We start from the raw sequence: 20,912 nt of genomic DNA on the forward strand, positions 1-20,912 counted from the left end.
CCTTGATACTGTAATGGTTATTACCCAAATCAACTATTTTTTTAAACAGTAAAATTAGCAAATTCTGCTCTCATAATTATTTGAATGTTATCAGACTAAATGTTTGATAAAATTCCAATATGATTCACTTGGAAAAACTGCTGCTTATTTGAATACCCAGAATATAAAGTGTATTCATTTGTAGCTACTCACATTATGTTTAAAGCATATCATCTTTTTAAAGTTTGCATTAGCCTGCTTTCCTAACCAAGCACAAAAAGTAGCCTACCTTCCCTTCAGTTTTTACTTGCATATTTTATCAGACATTTCTATTAGAGTTAAAAACAATTCCATATCTATTATTCATTGAAGAGACAATACATGTGAAATGGTGGAATCCACGAGTTGGCTTCTTTTACCGAAAATACACTGTGCATTAGTCACTGCAGAGCACGCTTTACCTTTTAAAATGGAAGGTATTTATGATACATAAATACATGATAAATAAATCTCTATCCATGTGGAGGACTGAACCTCTTGCTTAGCACATTATGAAACGTTACCATTTGGGTATAGTGCTATATAATTTAAAAGCTCTTTTGCATACATTGTAGCATGTGCCTTCTACGTTAAAAGAATCCTGGGCTCAAAAGTTAAAATTTCCCAATATTATACCACCAATGACACAACCTGGATCAGAGTTGGCCTCCTTTGACTCCTCCACCCTGTACACCCACCTCCATTAGGTATGATAGAGCCTGGATTCTGAAGGCTCTGTGTTGGTAAGAACCTTGTGTTCCATGAATATGTCAATGAAGAAAGGAAAGCCCTCCCTGTTTCTACTATCAATAAGACCACTATCCCTAATTCCTCTTCCTCAGATCAGGGTAGTACTTCAGTGATGATGCTGCCTTGAACCCTGAAGACAGTCTAAAATAGGAGAAATGCAGAGAATTTGGAGTTGGCTGTACTACATTTATTATTTAAGAAACTCTCGTGTAAAAGTAAGAAAATAATAGCTCACGGGGTCACTAAATTAATGCAGAAAATCTATAATGCATGATAGGGTCTAGCACAAAAAAACACGATGGTTAAGTCAACCCAGACAACCAGGGCAAGACACAGAAGCAGATGTAGGTAGATGGGCTGAGACAGAAGAGACTCTGGTTCTTCCTGCTTCACACACATTTTGTCTTGGGGGACCGCTGCCTCATTTTGGCAAGCCCTGGCACACATCTGAGGCCTAAATATCTATTTTAGAAGTGCAATATTTTGACCACTAAAAAGGTCAGTCTGATTTGAAGGGTTTTTTTTTTTGTTGTTAGTTTTTCTGTTTCCTTCACAAAACATCATAGCATGAGAACAGAACCTAAGTAAATGGCCACTTTTCCTTATTAAGTCGGGTTTCTTTTGTTAGTGATATACACAGGTTTTGGACTAATTTTTTAATTTTTTAAGCAATCATCAATCTTTCTACATATTTTCATAAACAGGGTAGTGCTAACATTAAACTGAACAACTAAGTCAAGACTACAAAAATGCTCTACTAGGACGTTAGAGTAAATTAGAAGTTGAGAATAACTATCCAAGGGAATAAAGTTAATAGTTTGCTTGACTCCCATAGCCCACTATTGGCCCCTTTGATTTTCTCTTAACTAGTAATGAGTAATTAGCTAAAAGCTTTGGGGCTTTGGGAAACACACCATCACAGAAGATGCTTGGAATTTGCTTATTTACATTGCTGAAATAGAGACCCATGAAGAGCTGTGTAGGACAGGGTAACAAAGAGCAGGGATGTTTAAAATGGCTTAGAACATCACCTATATGACATTATTAGCCAATTGCTGCTACTGTCTAAATAGCTCCAAAATCAGTACTCAGCCCAGGTTGGGGAGAACCCGGGGTATCATTTAAAAGGATGAAGTCAAAGAGAGCAAAGGAATTATCAATCACAGGGAATCAGAAAGGAAAATGATGGCAGGGGGTGGGGGTAGATTGAATTAAATGACAGGTGATAGATAGCTAAATATGGTTATTAAAAAGTTATAATATTAATTTTTGTTTTAAAGTTAACCTTTACTATAATAATACATGTCCAGTTTCTCCATTTTGGAGATTTAGGGAAACAGGCTTTTGTAGGAATGCAGTCTGATTATTACTGATGATCGGACAGGTCAGAAAAAAAAATGTAGAATAAGAAAGGCAAGATAATATATATTTAAATATGATATCCTCATCATAATTAGGCTAAAGAGCCAAAACAAGAATGTGTGGGGTGGGCAAGTAGGTTGGGGGGGAAGTGAGACCAGGACATTTCTCTTAAATGCGTAGTCTTGGCATGTAAATGAAGACATCTGAAGAAGCATACAGGTTTAAAGCGGCTCTAACATTCTATCATAATTAGAAACATTTCAAGAGCCCTGTAATTTCCAATCAAAATTACAGTAATTTCCGATATACAAGCCATGATTCATGACAGAATTTTACATTCCATGAGAGATTACGGTGGCCTGATGTATGACACGCTGAGTACAGCACTAACATAAACAATTCAGTTTAATGTTTAAACAGCACTTGATGTTTAGAATCTCACAATAAAAGAAACATATTATTGTAGAAATTATCACTTTGACAGTGATTGAAGGGTAGGCAGGCATGTGGCCTATAAAGCTATAATTTTTACAGTCCACAGCTTGAGTTTAATCATTTTTATATAACATTTCCAAGATATCCCTTAAGTATTTCATCAGGCCTATAACTTAAACAAGAACAACATTCTTCTAAAGCAAAACTCCTGTCAAGTAACACTATAAATGTCGATAGGGTAAAAGTTTAGGAAAATCTGAAAAGATTATTATGTTACAAATATATCGGATTATAAATACTCCCACAATTGTGTATTTCATCAGAAGTTGACAACAGCCAGGCTGTTTTAGGATTCACTAATGGTAATAAAAATATACTTGTGTAAAATTTCAAGTTGTTAAAATCTTACCTGGAGTCCCTATTTGCCTCTAATGTCACCTTGATAGTGTTATCAAATTCTTTTTCAAGGGGGAAAAGAGTTTAGTGTTCTTCTGGTCCTTTAAAAAGTATTCTTGGCTTTGGAGAAGGGTTTATACATAACTAAGTTTGTTCATGTAGATGATTCCACTTTTGATGAACATGAATTATTAATATTTGACAGTTATGCTGATAAAAGACTATACGACCTATCCTTTTTTATTTAGTTTGGTAGAAGTTTACAACTTTTCCAATTCAAGGCTATTCAGCTGTAATTCAGAGTTGGACAAGTTGTAATCAATCTGTGTGTCTTGTATACTCTACAGAAAAATTAAAATCATTAATATGTAAAGCTATGTGTGTGTGTGTGTCAGTTTGTCTTAATAAGTGTATTTAATAGTTGCAGCCAGCTGAGTTGAGAGGCAACTATGCTCACTGCTATACCACCAATGCCACATTAGATGGCTGAATTGGAACAGAAGAAACTGTATAAAGTTTTGTAGCATTTTAGTAGGAAAAAAAATAAAGATCATCTAAGCAATAATGAAATAATAGTAACTCACATTATTTATTCTACTACAATAGACCAGACTGAGAAACTGACTATCCATTATGATATCCTTCTCAAAATACCTATTAACTGACTTGGGGATTTACCATAAAATCCTTGGTCTGAGGAGTGGCTATTGGAAAAAACAAAACTAAGTGCCTATAACCTGAATTTGAATATTGTTTCATTTTAGAGCTCTGGAAATAATCCTAGACATAGAGGCCTCTCCGTGATGCAAGTTCATATTGAAAATAGACACTCCTTTTAATGAAAATTCCACAGGCAACACAGATAAACATTCTCAATGCCTAACAGAGGCTCTTACCTGGCTTTTGGTTGCTGCAACCTTTGCAAACAGTGCTTGAGACACTTTAGCGCGCTTCATTTCCTGCTGAATCTCATCATAAATGGAAGCATTAATGTTCATGGTATTGTTCTCTGGTTTCCCATTCCTTTCAGTGGCAATAGTAGCTGTTTTCACCTACAAAACATTTTGAACACGGCTGTCATTTTTCATTGGCTAAATTGTTTTGAAGCTTCTCAGGCTCAGCATCCAAACTGGACACTGTTGTTCCTTTTATGATCAAGGTGATCAACAGTGCAGTCATTCAACATTAGTTATTGCCCTGAGATCAGATTGCTTAAGTTAAGGAAGTCACACTGTCACAGGTGATTGCATCTGTAATATGACAGCAACTGCCAGCTGACAACCAGGAATTATAATGCCATAAAGTAAGTTTTCTGGAAAACGAAATAGTTTCAAAGACTTGAAAACCCTAAACTAATTGTCTCCCAATTACCTTCCATTGCAATCCTAACAAAGGAAATTCACAATTAAAATCATAATGCACAGCGCTGTATCTTCACTGGGTGCCCGGTGCCTAATAGACAATTGAATCACTAATAGCTATTACATACTATGGCCTTTTTAATTTTAGACTATTTTTATGCATCTTCCTCTTATGTTTCATTTAAAAAATCTTCCATAATAAAGCCATTTGCAGAACTGCATATTTAAATCTTCTATCCATCCATGAAGCAGGTAGAGTGCCTTGCTTAATTATCATAAAGGCTGGTTGAATTTTACACGTGCATGTCCAAGCTGTTCTGTATAATTATTTCATCTTTTCCTGGCACCCCTGTATATAACTATTTCCTTTTGACTTGTGAAACCACACAATAAGATAATGTTTCACAATATTTAATAAAATATTGCTGTAAGCATCACAAAATATATAATCAGTGACTTTACTAATATATTCAAAAAGTACAATCTTGAGAGAAAAATCAGCATCAATGCCTTTAGTAATAGTGACAAGCAGATATCGGCAGTAAAATGCCACAAAATTTTAGGGGCTGAAAACAAATCTCAACTTCAAAATGTACTGATACTATGATTCATTTTTAAAACTCCAAATTTATTTTTTATTACACAGTAGTATGAACTAGCCTGGAAAATTTACATAAAAACCATGTAGCTGATTTTTTACTGGGAAACTGATGAAAATATAAATGAAAAATTACTACAGATACAAAACCATGTTTCTTCCAGCAAACTGATCCCTTAAAGACCTCATCTTTTCAGTTACTTTACAGAACTCAGGTTTCTATCCTCTAGAAACTTACCATCCTGGACAATTTCTCACATAAACCATGAAAATAGAAAATGAAGTATGCTGTAGAATAAACAAATGATTTTTTTGGCATTAAATGATATAGCCTTTGAGTCAAGCTGCAGGACTTTAAGATTTATTTTACTCTGTTCCTAAAATATTCAGTGATTCAATTCTCCGTACTTAAAGCATAAATAGGAGATCCCTTTAAAATGTGCCTGCTGAATCCTAATTTCTAGCCAATTAGCAAAATATTTCACCTCTTGCTTATCTTGAGAAAGCTGGTAGATGCTTTCACCATGATACCACCTTTCCAAGCATGGAAAAGATAATGCTGGGAAATAGTTGGCCCGTAGGCCTGAAAGGGACACAGCAGGTAAGGCAGGACAGGTGACCAAAGGTGGGGCCTCATCCGCCTCCTCTCCAGAGTTCCCCTTCTAGCTTTGCCACTCTAGTAAGCAAGGGCACTCATAGAGATATATTAATGACTGGAGGCCACTAGAACACATACAGGGCTTTGAAGCAATAATCTGCTAAACACCACTTTAAGAGCCAGAAGAGTTAACACATTACCATAAATTGCCTACAAAGTTGCTTTGGTGAGACTGGAAACTTTGCTCTGGGGTGGTCTTGCTTTGAGGCAGAGGGATAGATTTGATCACCCCATGGGGTCCCTTTTAATACCTATTTTTCTCACTGCTTAAATGAAAGAGAAAAGAAAAGCCATTTCAATCATTTTGAAAACTGAATGTTATGGAAATGGGGGCACCAAGTCCAGTGCACTGAAGAAACAGATCCTTGGTAGCAATCTGCTAAGCAATAGTTAAAAGAACAGACTTTGGAAAGCTGGTGTTTCGATCTGTTTTTAAAATAATTTTCATTATTTTGTAAAAATGATGTTTAAGAATTTATCTTTGAGGTGCGCTACAATCATTTGTTTCAACCCTGTGACTTTGTTTCTAAAAACTTCTTTGGTTAATTTTTTTTTATTTTAAAGCAATTATAATCAAGCACAAATTCTAAATTATTTAAAAAAATCATTTCCTAGTAGCCAACACAATCAAAACAAAAGTGAAAAAAGTATACAAGAAATTTTTTTTTAAAAAAAGAATGTGAAGGTGAAACTTTAACAATTACAAAGTTAGAAAGTATCTCTGTACTACTCATTTACAAAATATTTAGGAAAGCTCTTCTTTACCATTTTGTTGGCCCAGATACACATCTTATCATAGATAAGCTATTAGAATTCTAGAATCACATTTTTTTTTCCTAAACACCAGCTATTGCTTAAGGGAAACTGACTTGGACAGCTTTTCAAAAATATGAAAGCTGAATTTTTCCCCAGGTAAAAATGGAAACAAAAATCTTTTATACCTCACTCTACTAAGTACTATTTTAGCTTAGTACAAAAAAATCTTCTTTAATCCTGGTTTAGCTTTTAATATTATATCACACATTAAAATTCATAAAGTAGTTCATTCCAGGCAAAACAAACTACTGTTCAGCTCTTCTCCGCAAATAGCACAGGAGGTAAAATAAATGCAGTTGCTTTCAGAATAGCTTTTATCAAGGTAGGGTGTACTACTCCATTATTAAGGCGGCGCCGGGGAAGTAGTTAAGAATTGGAGCTTCTACTACTTACCCTCCCATGTGGGGATAGGGTGCAGCACTAGGGTCTGCTTTTTATTTCACTAAAAATGTGCCGCAGGGCACACATTTTCCATGAAAACTCTATTTTGCTTCTTCATGGATTGCTGTATGCATTGAATCATGCTTTTAGATTTTACACGAAATGAACTCTACTTCAGCCTTGATTGGGGAACATCCTACTCTGATGCATGAAGAAATGCCTGCAAGCACACTGCTTTTACACAAGCAAAATTAAAGTTATATGTAGTTGTAATAATTGTGATAATAAACACTGACATTTATTAGTTGTTTATTACGTGCTGGACATTGTATTAATGTATATTAACTTCTTAACTTGCCTAACAGCCCGGAGGAGGTATTATGATTGTCCCATTTTAAAATTGAGAAAACTCCGTTAAAACAAACAGGTTAAACAATTTGTTGGTGGAGCAATGCTGAGATCTAAACTTAACTAGAAACCCAAAGTTATTTAGAGTTCATGACATTACATGCACCTTCTTTACTTGAAAAAATTCTTAATTTTTAGAGCAGGCTGGACTTGTTTTTTGGTGGCCCTTTGATAAATCTAGCTCATTAATGTCTAATTTTTTAATAGCTATTGATTTTTAATTAATATTAAAGTCCAATCTAAATTTATTTTTCAGGGTATAAAAATTATGTTTTCTTATTAATGAAAATAAGAAATGTCCTATTTTATGGATGCTTATTAGTGATGGAAAATATTTCCCACTCTCAAATTTTAATATATTAACACTGTCTTTAGCACCATGGTTTCATATTTTTAGATATTTCTTTCTTTCCAGGAACAGTATTATTTTCCAAATCTAGCCTTTAAAAGTCTTCCAGCTTTTAAAAGACGACAATTAATGGGATGCATTTTATAACCACATAAGCAACATCTTAAAATGATCTTCAAGGGATTCATAAGAAATAAAACTTTTACCAAGTGTTAAGTTCCTGCCTGTAACTGAACCTGAAATCAAGATGAACCTATGTTTCACTATATCGTAGAGGGATTTCTTGTAAAGAGACAGAATAGTGCAACTACCAGATTAATCATATACTGTTTATATTAACTTCATAAATTTTCTAAAGCATTGTTATGAGATAGCATACCTTTAGTAATTCTTTAGGTAATTACATAAAGAGATATAAAAAATGAAGAATTACATAAAAAGATGTAAAAAATGAAGAAAAAAAGACTTTTGTGTAATTCATGTAAAAGCTGTAACTCAGTAATTATATGCTTTCAAACAGTCTTCATGGAAACAAACTGCTAAATTAATTTAACTCCAAAAGTCACACACAGTAAAATGCACAAATCAAATTTTAAAGAGCATACCCTTACGGTAGAAATCATCACTTAAAATTCTGTAAAATATACAATTCTCAGATAATAATCATGAATTATTATTGTTCATAGAAATTCCTCTAATAAACTCATCAGGAAAATTTGCAAAGCTTATAGTGAAAAGAAACCTTAAGACCAAGGAAGCTGGGAGGACTGGGTTCTCCCAGATATTTTCATGAGACCAAAGTTTAAAAGGGGCTGTTCTGCCCACAATCCCAGAAATGCCATTGTCTAGTTTTCCCAACTAGATAATTTGTCAAACAAGTTATTTCATTAGGACAATGCTTTGGCACATGCTCCTCTTCCCATTCTAACAATAAAACCTCCCATCCTCTCTGACAAACAAAAAGATCTCCAAGTTTCACTTTTCCCTTTCTAAAATAAGTTTGCTTTTATTCTGAGGAGGTGGCTTGAAGTAGAGGAAGGAGCAAGAGACTTAGCAGAGGATTTGAAAACTCTGACTAAACCTTAAACTTGGTTTTCTCATTTTTCTTCTAGCGAAAGGTTGGTATGAGGATTCAATGAATTAATGTATTCAGTTGCTTTCAGAATAGCTTTTATCAAGTTAGGGTGTGAATCATTATCAGGTGCAAGATATTCTTATTTGTTGAATTAGAGCATGTAAGTTGTGAAAATATGTTTGCAGCAACCAGGTCTGGCCCAGAGCCTATAGCCCAGGCAGAGGATGAAGCACAGGGCATAACTGTCCCTACTGGAGCACATGGGATACCTCTGCAGGGAGGCATCTCACCCGGACTGGGCCACCAAGGAGCTCTGGTGTTTCCCGAGGCTAGGTGTCCCCAGGTGGGGTCTGACTAGCCAGGAAGTCCTTTGTTGAAGATGACTTAGAATTCAAGTCCTTCAATAGTTTAGGTCCTTGTTATGGTATGTCCCAAGGGCACTCCAAAATCATCTTCTGCATGTTTTACACTCTATAAAGAGGTGGAAGAGAATCCAGTTTCCCAGGCCTTAATGGGGGCTGGGTTTTCTGTGAACCACTGAGGGCCTCTGCTTTTAACATATGGTTCTTTAGAAAGAAATCAGGTTTCAGGTGCAACCCAAACCCAAGATTTGTCTCAAAATATGTTTCAAATCTCCTCATTTTGGGGGAAATGAAATGTATACTGATTTCACATGGACTCCTCTTTGGCAAAATGTAAAATTTAAAAAGACAAAATTTTGCAGTCTGTGTTATCTGTGGTTTTCTCCATTTTATCCTTTATTTTAACTCATTTTTAATATGCATACTGGTTCCAGTTTAAGCATTATTTCATTATTTCAACTGCTACAAGACAGCACTAATTCAAGTGCTCTATAACGTGTTTTTCCAAATCTAAAGTACTAATTTTGCATTGATAATACCTTTAATACCTTAAGATTTCTTAAAATTTAATTCATATAATCATGGTTAAAGGGAAGAATGTGAACAAATTGGTAGTGATCGCCATTATAATAATATTAATAATTTAAAGATTTACATTGCAGCAGTGAAATAAAATTACACACACACACACATATCAGTTAGTCATTTTGGAGTTTGGTTAGATGGCCAGTAATACTGCAGTAATAGAAATGTTTTATTTGAAAGAGTTTCACTAAGAATCTACAGTATGTACATACTGTATATTTTCATCATTGGCTGAATACCCTAGCTATGGGCTTGGTCTCAACTCCTCTTCAGAACAAACAAATACAGCTAAGGGTGGCACAACCAGTTAACCAATAATTCAGGCAAAAATAAATTAAACATATATTCTATCCCAACTTATCAGCAGATAAAGCCTTTAAGCATACATATAGGAAAGTTATCCTATAGTATCTTAACAGCATATGAAAAGAAATATCACTTAATAAGAATTGGTATAACTTTAGCTCAAGAAAAAGCTTGATGAGTAAGGACACCCAAATCACATTTGGAAAATAAATAAAACCAGAGTCCTAGAAAAATTAGAAAACAAAAGCTGTATTAAGGAACCACAAAGTCAAATATCTGGCTAGATGTTTTTTTTTTTAAAAAGCAGTTCAATGTTGAAGTTCATATTGGTCTTAAGTAAGCCATTCTTTTATTAGTATTGCAGATTAAGTGATAAGTAAAGTAATTCTCTGCTCAGAGCCCTGTCAGTGATGACTCCAGGAGCAAAGTTAACTAATAAAAGTGTGTGTATTAACACTAAACACTACAAAAAAAGTACCAAACCAAATTATTTTATTTCATTTCGTACATTTTTTCTTTTTTATCATTCCTAGAAGTCATAGTTTATCTTTTCTCTTTAACCATACTTAGAAGTCATATTTTTTATACATAAAGAGTTCCTCATTCTTTATCTTAGGAAATATTTTATAGAAGCACTTAGGATCAAATTCAATAACTTTGTGTGCGTGGGCAGGTGGGTGTGTACATACGTATATAGATGCCATGCTTTTCTCCTAAAGAAGCATGACTTTTTTATTCACAATTATAGCAATGATTTCCTTACAGTCTGTTCCTATAGACATCAAGACCAGATTGATTTTCGTTAAATAAACTAGTGAAAATGGATTTTGTGACATTTCTAAAAAGTAATCGTTTCAGAACCTTATGATAAGCAGTTTATTTAGCTACTCAACAAGTGGCTAAATATTTCTTATTTATGCAGTATCCGTAGTACTTTCACTCTTTAGTGTTGAATGAGTTTTTTCTAGATTTCTATACATGAAAATGTATAACCACTTTCTACTATTGATGAGAATGAAGTAAAATCGAGATACAATTTCACTATGAGACTGTCATATGAATATTTTGACTTTTTCTTCCATGTTCAATTTTTATCCAATTTTAGCTGACCTTATTTTTAAGAGCTGTAAATGTCACAAGTTAAACATGTAAGAAAACACATTTGCAGCCGGGCGCGGTGGCTCACGCCTGTAATCCCAGCACTTTGGGAGGCCGAGGTGGGAGGATCATGAGGTCAGGAGATGGAGACCATCCTGGCTAACACGGTGAAACCCCGTCTCTACTAAAAACACAAAAAAATTAGCTGGGCGTGGTGGCAGGTGCCTGTAGTCTCAGCTACTTGGGAGGCTGAGGCAGGAGAATGGCGTGAACCCGGGAGGCGGAGCTTGCAGTGAGTGAAGATAGTGCCACTGCACTCCAGCCTGGGTGACAGAGCGGCACTCCATCTCAAAAGAAAAAAAAAAAAAGATAATATATTTGCTTGTGGTTTTTGAGTCTAATACACTAACTAGCAAACTTTTATCTAAGGGTTTGTAATGCAAATTGATTTACTGAATTATAACAGTTATGAGGTTACTTTTAAAACTTAGTTTAAAAAACAATACAGATTCACATACCCAAAGTTACCCAGAAGGCAACTTTCTTTCCTAAAAAGTCCAAAAATTTTAAGAAAGAGAAAACATGCCCGTATCTTGGAGTATGGATAGAATTCCTTATCAGCCCCATTTAAAGCTGCCTTCAAGGATTTTATTAAACTTAATTATGAAAGATTACAAACGAGATGGTGTGTAATTGGTACCAGCTGCAGTTCGTATTGGAAAGTATAAATACAAATGAAATTATTTATTTTTATTTATTTACTATTCAAATGGCGATTCTGAAACCAGTTGGGAAAAAACTGACTTTATTCTTTTTCTATTGAGTTTAAAATACTTTACTTAATAACAACAGTAGAGACAAATATCCCATTTAAAGACTACTTTCACCCCCAAATAACCCAAAGAATGAAGGAACACAAAGCAATTTTCTTCCCTCTATCTAATTAGGAGCTTATTGTTTTTATATCAGAATTAATGATTTGGGACCAAATTCTCCTCAAGCAACTATACGAATTTAAAAACATATAAATCTATGTATCTATCTATCTAATTTCTTATTGAGATTCTTCCTCAAGCATTAAAAAAAAAAAAAAAGCTAAACAAAGAAGGGCAAGGAGGAAAAGGAGACCGCACCTGGGGAGGACGGCTGGGTGGTGTGCTTATCAGGGGGGCAGGACCCATGGCCGAGGCAGCATTCAAGCTCCTTTCCCTTTCGTCCTGGTATATTCGGTCTCTTTCAGCTTCCGGTAACTGCAAGAAATTCTGCATAGCCCGAAGGTTTACAAGCAAAGACTGGGATGCAGTCTTGGGGTCCTCTTCCTTTCGGAGGATTTCTGAAAGCAAGCCCTGCAAGAAATGAAAGGCACAGGGTGAGCCTGCTGCCTTGCTTTGCCTGGCCAGCAGTGATCCTTCCCTTTTCTTCTCCACTCTGTTTAGAAAATGAACAGTCAGAGGCATTAATTCTGCATAGGAATATATTAGTTACAACTGAAGTGGTAGAGAAGAGAGCCTCAATTGTATTCTTAATTTTATTAAGCATCTGCTTTACATATAACGTAAACTGAAACTGCCTAATTGGTCTCCTTCCTTTGAGTAGCTTAACTTGCCATGAAATCTTTCACAGAGAGACGATCCAGGGAAGTTAAGAATAAACGAAATCCTTATAATGCAACAGCACTGAACTGTATAGTTCTCAAGCTGCCTAGACAAAGGCAGTGTAATGCCTACAGCCCAATATGTAAAGATACAAAGCCATTTCTAGAGAAGTAGAACTTTCAAAGAAAATACCAGAAAATGAATTTTAACATATTAGAACAAAGGTTATTACTAAAGCATCACCTAAGGTTTATGCTGTATTTTCACAGGCAATGTTTAAAATTATTCCTTAAACTCCAACTTATCAAAGTACATGACACTACATGACCCTTTCAATTTACCATTTTCAGAGAACCTCACTGATTATCACAAATGATTCTAAATACTATCTTGCTGTATTATGCCACTGGGTAACAGGTTTAAATTTTGAACTTTAAAAACCATAGACAAGATTTGAAATATATTAACTAATTTTCAACATTGCGAAAGTCCATCATAGCATGCCAAGGAAAAGAGTATCAAATTCTGTAATTATCAAATTTCTTGGGGAATAAAAATTATTAGTGATAGAAGAAATTTATAAATCATTAGAAAACTCTTAAGGTGTCTTTCCCCCCTAAATAACAGAACATCAATTTTCAACTAATTTTTTTTAACTTTTGGAAGAACTCTTTCAAAAATGGGTGGTTCTCCCCATTGCATTTAAGAGACAATAGGAAATAAAAGTATTGGAAAATTTTCTGTTCATTTTATAAGGGCTAAGCAGCTCTTCTCTCTTTAATCTTGTACATGAAATAATGCTTGGGATAGTAAGACATATTTGGTTTCTTCACTTAGCCAGAGTATCAGCTTCAGAATAAAATTTTGTCAAGATTTCTATATAATTTGCGAATCTACTCTCCAATATCCTGCAGAAACGGTTAAAGGTATATTGGGGGAAGGAAGGTAGAGTCATGTCAAAACAATGAAGCCCCAAGGTTAAAACATTTGTTTTTTTCATGGTTTGTTAGAAGTACAAACCTGGTTTTGTTCCCAAATTTAAAGATAATGTACCATGTTGCCGAAATGCAACAGTTGGGTGCAGACAATACAAAAGTACTGATACTTCTTAAAATGATTTATAAGCTGGTATTTAAAAAGAACTTTTAACAGGTGCAGAGGGCTTCAGAGTCCATTTTAAAGTTGTCTCTCACTTAGTCTCTTACAGCTAAAGCCTGGAAATTGGACCTGAACTTTCGTTTTTACCCTAAGAAACGTGACTGAAGAATGAAGGGCATGTGTCCTTTTACTTAGGATACTAACGAGTAATGCTGTAACTGTGTCTACACAAGAGCAAAACATCTAGTCAATTTAACTAAAATTCAGTCAAACAGGCAGTCAATCATCCAGCTATTTAATTTGCACAAGGCCATCTAATTAGTTTGACTGTGTTTCTGATGTGCCATATTGAAAGTAAAACATTCAGGTCTCAAAAAAAAAAAGTTTGAAAATAGGTGTAATGAAATAACCCTTGCTCTTTACTCCTCTCCACCAAATGTTATGTCTTAAAAAATCTACTTGACAAAGCAATATATTCTCAACTACACAGATATGGATACATGAAAACATCAGTATAAACACAATATGCTACAAATTCCTTGAGCATAATAATCTAATATTCACTTTCATCATCCCAGCACAATGTCTCTCATGTAAATGTTTGATAAGTATTTACTAAATGGACTGATCATGTGTATAAAGAGCACAATGGAGAAAACAATCACAACAGGTGATAGAAACTTAAGAACAAGATGTGTTACCCATGAGTAAATTCTAGTAGTAGTTATTAGCACTCATGTTGGGCCTACAGTGAAAAGTTCTGTGGCATTTTTTGAGATGATTTTCCTAATTGTCTAATAATTTAAAAAATTAGATTAGGGTAAAACATAGTTATAAATATTTAGGATGTTACTTGGGAAACTTGAAATTAGATATTTAAAAATCCCAAATAACAAAGTACTATATCACATATTTCTATGAAAAATACTTCCTGAGGCAGCAGAGATCTATAGTGAGAAAGTCAAACACAGGAAAACATACAAAATAATATTCTTTCTCAAGTCTTGCTAACATATAAGACTAAGTCATTTCCATATGGTTGAGACTGGAAGGTAGTTATGTCACTTGGGAGAAAATTTTAAAAGTTCTCTACCTATATTTTGATGTTGGTATGACTTCCTATTTGAGCATACAAGTGTTTTTTAGGGGCAAAGCATTTTACTACCACTTAATTATTCTACTGGAACAAAGTTTTTTGTTCGTCTGAAATATGTTGATGGTATAAAGTGATGTTTCAAACCCTGAAACACTCAAAGAGCTTTAAAGCAGCCAGTGTAGACAGTCTCAGGTGTTTCAGAAACCTTTGGGTTTTTTTTTTTTTTTTTTTTTTGGCCCAGAGCTTTCAATGAGGGGAGTGCCCCCTGGTGGAAATGCTTGAAAATATTGTCAGAAAACATTTTGATTAGTGATAATTACTTAAAAAAAAAAAAAGTCACTTTAGAATAATTTTGGATGCAAAATGACTGCTATCAGATCCCAGATATGGGAATGTATGTTTTGGTCCTGTTCAGGTTGTTGTTACTTGAATAGCTGCATTCATATTTATATGCTGAATTCAAGATATATGTGGCCACCAGTTCCCATATCCTATAATTGAAGACATAGTATAGACTTGCCAAGGTCATTTGTAGTACTGCCCACACAGTGGACAGTAAGCGTGACCTTTTACCAAAAATTCTTCATGCTAAAAAATAGTATGAAAAGGCCATCATGTACCTTATTTATGTCATAGAATATGCTGAAACATCAGGACTAAAATATGTCATCAGTATCAAGAATCATTGGCGCTCAATAAATTTGTTGAATTAAATTAAACAAAATCATTAGTCATTCTTGTGTCTGAAAAGAACCTGAGAACTTGTATGTTATGTAGGAAGTTACCAGTACCTCATAAATATTAATTTTATTGAAAATCAGAAGCTGCCTTTCATTGGGACTTCACATCTTACCAATAATTAGATGTGTGCTGTATCTATGAAAACATAAAATTGTTTTGCATTGTCATTACATAGTGGTTAAGTCAGAGTTCTAATTTTTTCAACTAAAGAATGAATTTACTGCTGAATTCCTAAACCTGTTTGTACATTCCAAAAACAGTTTACAAGTTATTACAAGTAAAATTCATTAGTAGTTGTAAAAGAAAGAAAAAACCTCCAATAAATATTATCAGTATTTCCAAAAGCTAATTATGAATTCTTTAAAACAGCAGATAAGCGAAAGAGACTGCCAATCTGAACAAAAAGCCTGTCTGGCCTCCCGTTTGTCTCCTCTTTGAACATAATCACTGATTCAAATAGATTTTATCAGCTTCATGGAACTTCAAAGCCCTCAGGAAGAAAATACGATTTGATGAAACCTCCCTCCTAAAAAGAAAATACACAGAATATTCTTCAAGGCTACCTGCCTCTGTTGTTTGGTGAATTTTTAATCCTATGTCCAGGTAAAAGACTATTTTCAAACTCCACCTACTACCATGGACTCATGCCAAGTAAGTTTTAAGTAGACACATTTATCTCTGTCGTTTCGCAGGCTAACCAGAGAGCTGTCTTGTTGGGGTAATAGCACCTTTTTACCTTTTATTCAATAGTGATATGGATAGTGGACTTTTCTTAAATTACACTGTGAAGAATTATAGAAACACAGTAGCAATTTCTGTTATACTTAAGCAGGCAAATTTCTCTCTACCGCATAATTTACAGAACTCAAATTTAATAAAACATTACATGATGGTCCATTACTGTTATCAGTTTTGAATAATCCATCTTCATTCTTTATTTTACTGGAAAATAAAGTGTGCCAAAAGACAAGAGGAGGGGGAAGAAAAAGGGGAAAAAAGCCACAGAGTGGGATCAGAGTTAAACTCTGAATTTTATTCTTTTAAAAATCAAAGGGTATTAAGGAATGTATTTGCATGTATCAGAACCATTAAATAGCAATAAGATAGAGAAGTGAATTGAAAAGTACAAATCTAGAAGCTTTGGCAATTACTTTTAGCCATAGGTTTCCATTAAAAAGACATCAAGTAGGCATAACTGAATGAATGACATATGCTAAAAGCTGGTATCTTCAACGGCAATTAAAGAACACATGCCCATCAATTCAGAAGGGGAAAAATTCCTTAAAACAAGTAACTATATAAGTTTACCATAAATTTTCAGAAAAGGTAGGCTTAAAAAAAAAGCCACATGTGAAAGTCTTGGGAGGGTAATGTGTTAATATAGGGAACCCTATTGAGATGATAAGAAAATTCTCAATAGTTAAAACATAAGACCCAAGGTTTTAAAGTTATACAGAGCTGTCAATGACTAAAATAATCCTCAATTCATACAAGTGTTTTCTATCATATTAAGGTCTTAATGCTGTTTATAAGAAACAGTATCTTTATCTGACCCTATCATGTAACTTTGTATTTGTATGTACATATTTTACATTAATTTTTTAAAAGTCGGAGTTGGAACTGCACATTGTACTAGGTGCACACAAATGTGTGATGTGCGATTTAACTCTGCAGAGCTCCTTGTCTATACATACGCATTAGCATGTGTATTTTCATACTCCACACTCACACCATACCCTCTCTCTGCACCTGCTTTTATTGAAATGCATACACTTTGAAATCAACACACTACATCCAGTCATACCAATGCATAATCATTAAAAAATAAATGCAGCTGTGTATGTATGTGTGTGTGGTTTTTAAGAATGACCAATGAAAATAAATTCATGCCTGCATGTGCAAAAGTTAGTTCTCAAGGAATTAATATTGAAATATATATACAAATTTCCTCTTAAGTCAAACATCTTCAAATATGGCCCTATATCTACTTTGACTGAAGAGTATCAATTATCAATATAAAGCTTTAAAACAGCCTTCATAATCCAGGGCACTAAATATTTTTTTGGTAATGACTTTTTTTCCTAAATTGGCTATTATTAATAAGGAGGTATCTGTAATCAAGCTATACAAGGTAAAGTTTTCATTCTCCTCTCACAGAAAAAAAAAGTCACTGTTTTTGATATTAACCACAGAGATGATTACCTTTTCAAAGAGATTAATATGGTATAAAAGAGAAAATTTTGCCTTTCTTCCAGTAACAAATCCTGTAGATATCATGGAATTTGTCCTTTTAAGGACCAAAGGCAGAACAAATGGCCAACTCCTCATAGTAATGGCTGTAACATCATAAACCCAAAAGGAGAAAAGCTGTAATGATGGGTGGCAACTTTATCCTCACTTCTCTGAGTTCTACTGTCTTAGCATTCTTCACTATATAAAGGACACTTACTTAGTGCTTTAAGAAATAACTGCTCAATTTTTAAGACACCAGTAACTATATATATACACATATATACATATATATACACACACATACACACACACATATATATACACATATATATACATATATATATAATTTGTATCTATGTCATGATGTCTTTGTGGGCTTTTAACTCAATTCAAAAAAGCATTATTGAAATGTTATGTAGAGACCTACTTTTTTTGGCCTAGTATGGAGAATTATTAGTACTTACTATATTTACTAAAATAAAGAATGCTACCAGAAACAGGAATATTTAGAGGGTTGACTTTTGAGTCATTCATTTTCAATAATTATCCCCCAACTGAATATAGGTGTCATATTAAATTCACCAGCTAATGATGAACACAGTTTTTTAAGCTATAAAGATAAAGAACTTGGTAAAACCATACAATTTTAACCTGAGACATAGCCTTGTGCAACTGCCTTTTTAAAAACAGACGAACATACAAAAAAAAAAGATGAATCGACTGAAAACAAACACTGAATTAGAGGCTTTGTCAGGTCTCCTAACTCCCCATCTAGTTAAGGCACGCCAAAAATAAGTCACAGCTGGGATTCTCCTAGGTATGGAAACTCTGCCAACTAGGAATTAATACTAGATTATTTCTGTACCAGAATTTTATTCTTATAATCATAATCATGTAATAAACAAAATAACTTAAATATCAAAGGAAAATGTGAGTCAGGCCAAAAAATAAGATAAATTGACAAAAGAAAGAACAGTGGTAAAACAAAAGACCTGAAAAGGCATAATGTCCTCATTCTAATCAAAGTTACATGGTTTTTCGTTTTTTTTTTTTTTTGGTTTTGTTGTTGTTTTTTGTTTTGTTTTAGTGTACCTGGGCCAAAAATAAACACCATATATATCATGTATCATACTAGTTTCCAAACAAAGAAAAAAATTCTTCTCATTCACAGTTCAACAGAGTCAATTTGTTTAGGGTTTCTCAAATATCTTTATCTTATGACCTCTCATATATATCACTTTTTCTCCATGACCCTCTTAAACATCTTCCAGGCTGATAGATAGTATCTTCACAGGAATTGGGCCAGGAAGACAAAGGTGTGCACATTAGGGGTATAAGCAGGCAGTGAGATCTCTACAAATGGGTCTGCAAACTAAGGCCTGCCAGCCACACTTACTCCATGGCCTGTTTTATAAATAGTTTTACTGAAATACTACCATACCCAGTGCTATTCATTTATTGTCTATGGCTGCTTTATTACTCTACAGTGTGACCGAGATTTAAGTGCTTCAAAACCTAAAATATTTACTATCTGGTCGATAACAGAATAAAGTTTGCTGATGCCTGGTCTAGACAATGAATTTGGAAGACAATAGCATGAGGGAGCGCACACAGCTTACAAATATTTTATGTTAATAAGTCATATAATATTTTTTCAAAATGGCTGCTTAGAATTAAGTGGATTATTGCTTCCAAGGTGTTAACAACAACAACAACAACAACAACAACGCTGCAGTAGAACTTTAACAGGGAACATTTATATACCTAAGTTTGATATGGGTAGTAACATAACATAAATGGAAAAGACAATAGGCTAGAAGCCTGGAATCCTGCCAATAGCCTTGACCGAGTCATGAAACTTTTCTTAACCATCTACTATAGTTTATGATTCCATTATATAAAAGCATAAGTAATGCCAGTTTAAAATACGTTTGACATTTAATTAGTCTTTCAAAGGCCCTGAATTGGGATCAATCTGCACATAGGTTTCCCTTGATTCAGAAGTATATCATAGGAAAAGGAGTGGTAAAATTGAGGCTCCACCAGGAATAGGTAATATGATCACATGAAGAGAGAGAGAAAATGTTAGTTCCGAAGTAAAAGAATAAACTTTAGTTATAGATGGGACTAAAGAAAGAGAAAATAGGAGACAGCACAGAACCACTTATGAAACACAACTGACCTGAGTTCTGTTAAAAGCCACACGTGCAAATACCGCCTGGGAGATTCCTGCTCGTTTCAGTTCATCGCGTACCCACTGGTAGATTTCGGAAGACACCTCTGTGTTGGTCGAAACCTGTTGCTCCAAAGGCTTATTCATAGATCTACTGACAGGGGGAGGGTGGTTCAAGTATTGTTGGTTTAAGGACTGCTGGGCTAAAAGTCTATTCACTGCATACTGCTGGTTCAGCAGCTGAGCCATCACCAGCTGCTGGTTGACCAATTGAGGACTGATAGGTGTTGATACGAGCCCAGGGTGCAGGTTTGGAAGAGGTGTCCGGACAGAGGGCTGGCTGCCATGGGAGAGCTGCGCAGGGGATGGAGGCTGCTCGGCTGTGTTCCCTGGAACTGGTTGCTGGCCAAAATTGACATGATTGGCGCCTTGCTGGGATAGCTCAGAAAGACTATCCATTTCAACTAAAGTGGACAAAGAGTAAAATCACATTCAGCCAACAATGATTGGCATTGATAAAGATTTCTAACCATTTCCTAAATTAAAAAAGGGTAGGCACAGGGCACACCCCAAATCCAATAAAACCAAGAAAATTTCAAGTTGCAACTTAACAGGCTGTGTTTTTGCTCTCCTTTCCTGAACAATTCTACAAACTTTGGAAATGGGACAGCATTCCTAATCTTATTTTTAAAAAGTGGTTTAGATTTAAGGCATAAAATCAAGTATACCCAAACTCTTTCCGACTAGTTGTTCACTCTCACTTATTACCCCAAGAAGGCTTCTAAGCAACAATTTTTTAAAATGGCTTCTAAAAGAATGTAATTTGCTTAATGACAACTACAAACAGTGAGCTGAGCTGAGAAAATAAGCTTATAATAAGCAACTAAAAAAATTTACAAATATATTCTCATGATATTCATTAACTTTGGTACTCTAGGAAAAAGGTGTAAAAGAAAAAATATGACATAAAAAGTCACCTACTTTCAATTTTTACCTAGCAGTGAATAGAAGTAGTTAAT

At 34.5% G+C, this 20,912-nt stretch overlaps 1 protein-coding gene across 7 annotated transcripts in view; it reads right to left on the minus strand.

The window, feature by feature from the left end:
- Positions 1–20,912, minus strand: part of SATB1 (SATB homeobox 1) — a 97,014-nt gene that overhangs the window by 26,383 nt on the left and 49,719 nt on the right. For all 7 annotated transcript variants that reach the window (XM_031008979.3, XM_055381165.2, XM_055381163.2 and 4 more), the window contains 3 exons: positions 19,903–20,357; positions 12,092–12,304; positions 3,858–4,013 (listed from right to left, as the gene is read on the minus strand). In XM_031008979.3, coding sequence (XP_030864839.1) covers positions 3,858–4,013; positions 12,092–12,304; positions 19,903–20,357 — 824 coding nt within the window. The remainder of the gene's footprint in view (positions 1–3,857; positions 4,014–12,091; positions 12,305–19,902; positions 20,358–20,912) is intronic.

This window comes from Gorilla gorilla, chromosome 2 (genome assembly GCF_029281585.2).
Source record: "Gorilla gorilla gorilla isolate KB3781 chromosome 2, NHGRI_mGorGor1-v2.1_pri, whole genome shotgun sequence".
Classification (NCBI taxonomy): Eukaryota; Metazoa; Chordata; class Mammalia; order Primates; family Hominidae; genus Gorilla; species Gorilla gorilla.